At 33.1% G+C, this 7,500-nt stretch overlaps 1 protein-coding gene across 12 annotated transcripts in view; it reads left to right on the forward strand.

Moving 5' to 3' along the window:
- dysf (neuronal PAS domain protein dysfusion) overlaps nt 1–4,975 on the forward strand; it is a 10,428-nt gene extending 5,453 nt beyond the window's left edge. For 5 of the 12 annotated variants that reach the window (XM_085659991.1, XM_085659997.1, XM_085660002.1 and 2 more), the window contains 8 exons: nt 761–822; nt 904–1,011; nt 1,724–1,906; nt 1,984–2,168; nt 2,238–2,344; nt 2,438–2,591; nt 2,658–3,209; nt 3,305–4,975. In XM_085659991.1, the coding sequence (XP_085516117.1) occupies nt 761–822; nt 904–1,011; nt 1,724–1,906; nt 1,984–2,168; nt 2,238–2,344; nt 2,438–2,591; nt 2,658–3,209; nt 3,305–3,701 (1,748 nt within the window). In that variant the 3' untranslated portion in view covers nt 3,702–4,975. Of the gene's footprint in view, nt 1–443; nt 614–760; nt 823–903; nt 1,012–1,723; nt 1,907–1,983; nt 2,169–2,237; nt 2,345–2,437; nt 2,592–2,657; nt 3,210–3,304 lie in introns of those variants that run through there. The other 7 variants (XM_085659993.1, XM_085660003.1, XM_085659998.1 and 4 more) reach the window with 6 other exon arrangements.
- Nucleotides 4,976–7,500: the final 2,525 nt, after the last annotated feature.

The following is a 7,500-nucleotide window of genomic DNA, read 5'->3' on the forward strand; positions in this document are numbered from 1 at the left end:
TCAGCTTTAGCTTTAGCTTCTTCTTCTTCTTCTGCTTCTTCTTCAACCTCTTCTTCTTCTTCTTCATCTTCCTCGTCGTCTTTATTCCTCTTCGTTCTTCCATGAGAAAATCATAGAATCAGAAGTCGGATTTTTTGAAATTTTTTTCTTCGATTACGATTACGATTTAACCCCTCCACTCACCCTCCCAAATTTATCATTTTCGTTTTACACGTTCGAATAATTCGCGGGCTATCCTTTCTTCTTCTTCTTTTTTTTTTGTTTTGGTTTTGTTTCTCCCTCTTCCTCTCTCTCTCTCTCTCTCTCTCTCTCTCTCTCTCTCTCTCTCTCTCTCTCTCTCCCTCTTTCATTCCATCATATCCCTTTTTTTCTTCCTTGATTCAGTTGAGAAAATTTCGTTGAGGACGGGATAGGCATGAAAATCGTACGATCGAATTTTACGATCGACGTTTTCGAGGCGTTGTCTTATCGTGTGCGATAAGAGACGTAAACATTTGCAAGACGCGCAAGCGGCAATAACGTTTTGCCACCGTTTTCCATTGTAATAAAAAAAATGTTCATTGTCGCGCCCGTACACGTGTCTCTTCAATGTACAGATACGTAATTTTTCTCTGTACGTATGTTCTTTTTTCTTTCTTCCTTTCTTTTCTTCTTTTTCTTTTTTTTTTTTTTGGTCTTTTTTCTTTCCTTTTTTTTCTTTTTTTTTTTTTTTTTTCTTTCTCTTCTCTTTTTGCCGATCAAATCGTATTTTTTGTTTCAGCCCTGAAGAACTGCCCGTCCGAATCATCGAACATGCCAACACCGAACATCGGATTCTCGAAAGTACTTATATTTCGCTCGTTGCTATCATGATATACTAACGGTTTAAGTCCATTGTACGGAGCGCGAATATATTTTTTACAGTGCATACAATTCTTTCAGGCTATGTCCGGATTTATCATGATGATGACGCAACAAGGAAAATTATTGTACATATCGGAAAATGCTGCGGAATACCTCGGGCACTCGATGGTAATCACGATACGTATTTTTTTTCTCTTTTTCTTTTTTCTTTTTTCTTTTCTTTTTTTTTTTTTTTTTTTATTTATATATATACATATACAGAATAGTACCGATGTTATTTAACTTTTTATCGAAGGATCAAGAAAGTGTCTTTATTTGTCTTTATCTGTCTTTATTGTCAATGGAATAATTTCAATAGTATTTACAATCAATAGGCACGATTCGTAAACAATTTTTTTCCCTTTCTTTCATTTCTATCCTTTTTTTTTTGTTATTTGTTTTTTTATTTTATATATATATATATATATGTTTTTTTTTTATAATAACATAACTCCAAGTAATAATATATTGAAGGGATATTAATAAAACTTATATCATCTTGATTCAATGTATATAAATGCAATGAATAAATGGATACATTTACGATTGCAAAGATTATAGGATTAATGTTAATTGCAACGTTGACGTACGGCTAAAGAATAATTAATTAATAATTAATTGAAAGATTTGATTTTGGAAATTTTTCTAATAAATATTTTATTCTCCTTAATGAAATAATAATAAATTATTTCTCTGTACGTCGATCAGACAGAGCTGTAATAAATTACAGAAAAATTTATATAATAAATTATTTTATTACGATACGACGAGTATTATGAATTATTGTAAAACATATGAAACATATTTTTATATACATATCTTTAATCGTACGTTCATTCAGGAGGATCTGCTAATTCATGGCGATAGTGTTTACGACGTGATTGATAAACAGGACCATATCGTAGTTCAAAATCAATTGGCAAGAAATAGTCCAGCACCAAACGATAGAAGGCTCTTCCTTTGTCGTATCAATGTATCAAGAAATTCTCGGAGACAGCTTCGTTTTGGTGATCAAAAGGTTAAAGTTCGTGAGATAATTTGATTCGTGAAATAAAAAAAAATTTATTGATATATTTATACGATTAAAAATGAATTCCTTAGGTCGTTCTCGTTGAGGGTCATTTTTTACCATTCGTTCCTGTTTGTAATCGTAATGAATTCGTTTTTCTGGCATCCTGTACACCGGTTGTTTTACCAGAAACTCGAGAGAGTATCGTTCAAGGGGCAACAAATATTTTTACTACGATTCATTCTATGGATATGAAGTACCTGCACATTGACAAAACGTAAGACGTTTTATAGATTGTTATTAGAACAGATGAAATATTAAATGTTACAAGTTAATATAATTACAGGGCTGAAAGTCACATGGAGTACAATCGTTCGGAGCTCGTTGGTGTTTCGTGGTACAATCTCTTACATTGGGATTCGATACGAACGGCTTATTGCAAGCACCAAACAGGTAAAATTCTTTTAATCTGTTAAGTATATATATATATATATTTTTTTTTTTTTATTATTTATAGAAATTCTGTAAATATTTAATATCTTTTAGTTATACAATCGGATCAAGAACGATCGAGTACAGCATTATTGAGGTTACAAAGTCGTTCTGGAAGATGGTTTTGGGTTCATTGTGTTCTCCAAGTTAAGGAAACGTCGGAAGAGTGTCAGCATCCTATAATAGTATGCACCAATCAAGTATTAAGGTATGTTTATTTCGAATATTTATCTTGGATAATATAATATATTAATTTTAAGATATATCATTGCAGCGATCGAGAGGCTGAAGTGATGCGTTCAAGTTCATGGTTGTATCAGTATTCTTCTCAAGCTAAATTCACTTACGGTATATGTTCAACCGGTCAGACACGTGGCGTGCAATATACTGTTGGAACGCAAAGTAGTGGTTCACAACAACAACAGGAATATGTACGTTCGTCGTCATTGGGACATAGTAGCGACGCCGAACAATCCCCGTCGATTTGCAATTTGGATCAAGAATCTCATAGATCCACTAAGACGGAACCGGTCGATTATCCAAGCAGATTACCTTGGGACGATGTCGAACCGGTCGATATGTCCATCGGTAGTGCCCAAGAACACGATAACAGAAATCTACAGTTTCATTCTCAACATGGCAATCATCATCACGGGCTTGGACAATTCTCTGGTAGATACCATAAGTCCCATCAAAAAAGTTCTTTGCATTTGGCGGGATACAGAGCGAAGTTTGTGCAGTATCACGGGCAGTTTAGCAGTGGCACCGACACACCGAAATATTACATCACCGATCTGGACAAGGAATATGGATGTACCGATCAGCGGTGGGTAAACGATGTTCTATCTTTCATTAGCGAGCAAATTCGTACGGTTGACGGTCAATCAGGTTTGATGTGATACTCCTTCCTGACGCGAACAGGAGTACCGTCCACAAACGACTCCCAACGAAAGTTTTACCAGCATCGATAACCGTTGGCTCGACCGCCGAGCCAGTCGAGTCCTCGACGGAACACTGGAGTTCCAGTCCAGCATGGTCAGACGCATTGCAGAGGGTCCCGGATGTGGTTCATCAGGAGCTAAGCCCATATATCACGACACCGACGACTCCTGCGGACACACCAGATTCCGATTTACATTCCGAGGCACCGATATTCAATTTCGACTGGGCCGGGGAACAACACGTGCCGAATTTGAAGATAACATTTCGTAGCTCGAATCACGAACCGAAAGATGTTCAGGACGTTCAACCTATTACTTTACAATTACCCCGTAGAAAGGGCCATTCCGGTGACGAGTCGAAGGACTTCACCAAATGAATGTCCGTTTCTCTTTAGTTAGACCAATCTCTCTTTAATTTAACAACTTTCACGCGCCTGATATCCTTCGACGGCCATTTATATCTGAATATCTTTTTTTTTTTCCCATACGATTGTAGTTTATAAATTTAACGGTGCTGTGGATAACCGAGTATATTTTTCGTTAACTCGTTGTCAGCGATTAATCTAATCGGTGAAGAAGTATTGTTGATCTGTGCCTTTTAGATTTTAATGGTATAGTTCTCTTAATAAACGGACCAGCGTCCCTTTTGCTTGCTTACGATTCCTAAAAGAATTGTAGGTGCAAGCAAAGGTACATATGTCCAATTTAGGGCTCATTTTTAAGTAGGAATATTAGTACTTACACGCATTGAAAACCGTGCATTTCATCGTGCATATGTAAAAGTATATTAATGCGATAATGCGAATTAATTATACGATTTTGCGTGAGAAGGGTGCACGATCGATTAACGATTAGAAGGACAACATACATTTTTTTTGTAGGTATAAAAATGAAAGGAGGGGGATAATAAGATCGATATGACAATAAAAATCAATGTATCGTTGCATAGTTACCTTATCATGAAAAAATATGGCGACGACGATGACCACGACGACGACCACGACGATTACTACTACTACTACTACTATTACTTCTACTACTGCTACTACTATTACTTCTATTTCTACTACTACTACTACTACTACTACTACTACTACTACTACTACTACTACTACTACTACTACTACTACTACTACTACTACTACTACTACTACTACTACTACTACTATTACTATGACGACAAAGAATCGTGAAAAAGCTTTTTTTTTTCTTATTTTTTTTTTCTTTTTTATACAACGTTTTACGTGAAACATCAGTATCCACAATTATAGATTTTTACGTGTACTTTATAGGAAAGATTTTTCCGCAACGTATTGCGAGTATTTTTTATGTAGACGTTCCTGAGCACCCAATGTATAAACGTACAATTTCTAATTAATAATGTCCGCGCATACAGTATCCTCTTATTCTCTCTCTTTTTCTCTCTCTCTTTCTTTATTTTTTTTATTTTCGTTTTGCCTCTCTCTCTCTCTCTCTCTCTCTCTCTTTCTCTTTCTCTTTCTCTTTCTTCAGGAATTTTATATTATTAATTAGAAAGAAAATAATCATCAATGGCGTCTTCATTCAAAAGACTCGTCCTCATTTTAATTAAACTCCTTTCGAGTTTTTGATTCTAATTAGACGAGAGTAAACATTTATCAGTAATGTCTTATTCTTCTTTTGTTTTTTTTTTCTTTTTTTTTTTTTTTAATAATCCATTTTTGAAAAGAAAATAGAATTTAATTGTCTTATACTCGTTATAAGATACTTACTTTATTGACGATTGAGGAACGTTCTCGCGTATTACTACCAATCAGTGAGATACATTATTTTTATATCTATTTATCCTTCTCTTTAATATCCCGTAGCTTACTATCGCATTTATTTTATTGTCCGTGCCATTTTGCTATTAGACAATTTTTTCGGTTTAGACGGTGCTCTCGTTAAATCGTTTCTCTAGTTCGAGTTTCTTTTTCCACCATCTACTCTCCTACACTCCCCCCTAACTACCCCCCTAACCTACCCCTTAGAAACAATGAATAGATTTCGAGGATGCGATGGATTTTCTTCGTACGATCACGTAATACGAGGAGAACGATGTAACACAACAACGATTATTCAGGCAAAACAAAAAGACAGTTTACCTTTTCTTTCGTTCTTTTCTTTTCTTTTCTTTTTTTTTTCCCCTATTTTCTTTTTTTTTTTTTTTTTCTTATTTTTCCATTTATTCATTTTATTTCGTTTTTCTTTTTCTTTTTTTATCTTTTTAATGTTTTTTTTATCTTTTTCTTTATTTCTTTTTTTTTTTTTTTTTTTAACGATTACTACAAATTTCATAGAGTCGCACGAGGAAAGAAAATTTCGAACGCGTTCGCATCGTTTCTTTCAAAACGATCGATAAAATTTAAGGTACACGAGTAACGAGCGAGGTTGACCTTGGACGAAAAAGGAAGAAAAGAAGAAAGCAAAGAAGAAGAAGAAGAAGAAGAAGAAGAAAAAACAAAAGAAAGAACGAAAAACAAAGAAGAAAGAAAAAGGAAATTCAGTGTGCAGAGAGGAAATAACATGCCTTGGAACTACGTACAATATTTGTATATTAAAGTTTATTCATAAATTTAGCATTACTTTTGTATTCCCCCGTTCGATCGTATTGCGCCGTGGAAGAACATTTGTAAAAACTCTTGCGGCTACCGTTAGCCATGTTGTAAGAGTACCAATTCATTGGAAATATATAAGGCTTTTGGAGGTAATTGAATTATGGAGATTGACACATCAAAATTAATAATAATTATATAAACGTACAAAGGTAAACAACAGGATCTATTTTTTTTCTTTTTTTTTTTTTTTTTCTTTTAGGGTTCAAAGAAATTTCTTCTTTTCTTTTTCTTTTTTTTCTCGTTTTTTGATTTTCTTTCGTTCTCTTTTCTTTTTTCCTTTTGTCTCGTTTGTTCGTTTTTCTTTTTCTTTTTCTTTTTTTTTTCTTTCTTCTTCTTCGTAGCCAATATCGCGCATATCTATATAATACAACATTTTGATTGAGAAGATTCGTTAAAAAAAATCTTTATTTGAATTTCAGACATGATTTAAATTCTTTATTTCAAGGATAAGGAACTTCATAAACCTTGCTACGTTAAGAGCAACTTACGTTACGTCATATGGTTCATATCATTTTCAAAATCGCGTACAAAGTTTTATATCCGTGGCGAACTTTGAAATGTTTCTTTCTTTCTTTTCTTTTCTTTTATTTTTCTTTCTTTCTTCCTTCATTACCCTCATCGTTTTCTTTTCGTTCAACGTACTTACGTATTTCATATTCGAAAATCAACAGATTTTGATGAACTTAACGCGCAGCATTAACAGACAACAATCAGATGGAATCAGATGGAAATTCGACGGATAAAAGAAAAAGGATAAAATATCGATCTCATTATCCCCTCCCTATTATCTATCCTGTCCCTTTGTCCTCATTTTTTTTTTTTATTATGCAAATAATTTTTGTAAGAATAATAATAAGGATCGTCGTAACGTAGCTTTAATGATTTTCAAAATGAATTTATACGAATTTATTCATTTTTCATAATTACGTACTTTTTATCTTTCGCTCGTTTAATCCCTCCCTCTATTGTTTTCTTTTCTTTTCTCTCTCTCTCTTTCTTTCTTTTTTCCTTTTTTTTTTTTTTTTTTTTTTTTTTAAATACGTTCTTTAATCCATTAAGAAAAATCAATGTAAAAAAGAAACGAATAATGGATTTGAAAAGATTCACCGTCCGGCCATTTAAAATCTATCTTCCTGAACTTGCTTAGAATCTAATGAGAATATATAAAAAGAAAAAAGGAAAAAGTGAATATCGAAAATTATTCGGAGAAAAATCGTTATCGGGTTTCAATCTAATATAAAAGTAGCGGCAAAAAGAAATACATATTATCGCGATTGTTGAATTATTTTTATATAATTGATAATTATTAATCGTACGACGTTGAATAATAAAATATCAATTGTGATCGTTTAATATTTCACGAGTAATAAATGATAAAAAATAAATGAGTAAAAAATAAATGATGACGAGTAATAAATGATGACGAGTAAAAAATCAGATTATTCGTTAAAAAAAATATATTGAATTATTTCGTTTAAATCGAAAAATAGCCGGACGCTCGATAAATTCAACAAGAGAATGTATGAAACATTTGTTTATC

Source organism: Vespa mandarinia, chromosome 10, assembly GCF_050613455.1.
Source record: "Vespa mandarinia isolate Hongniang chromosome 10, ASM5061345v1, whole genome shotgun sequence".
Classification (NCBI taxonomy): Eukaryota; Metazoa; Arthropoda; class Insecta; order Hymenoptera; family Vespidae; genus Vespa; species Vespa mandarinia.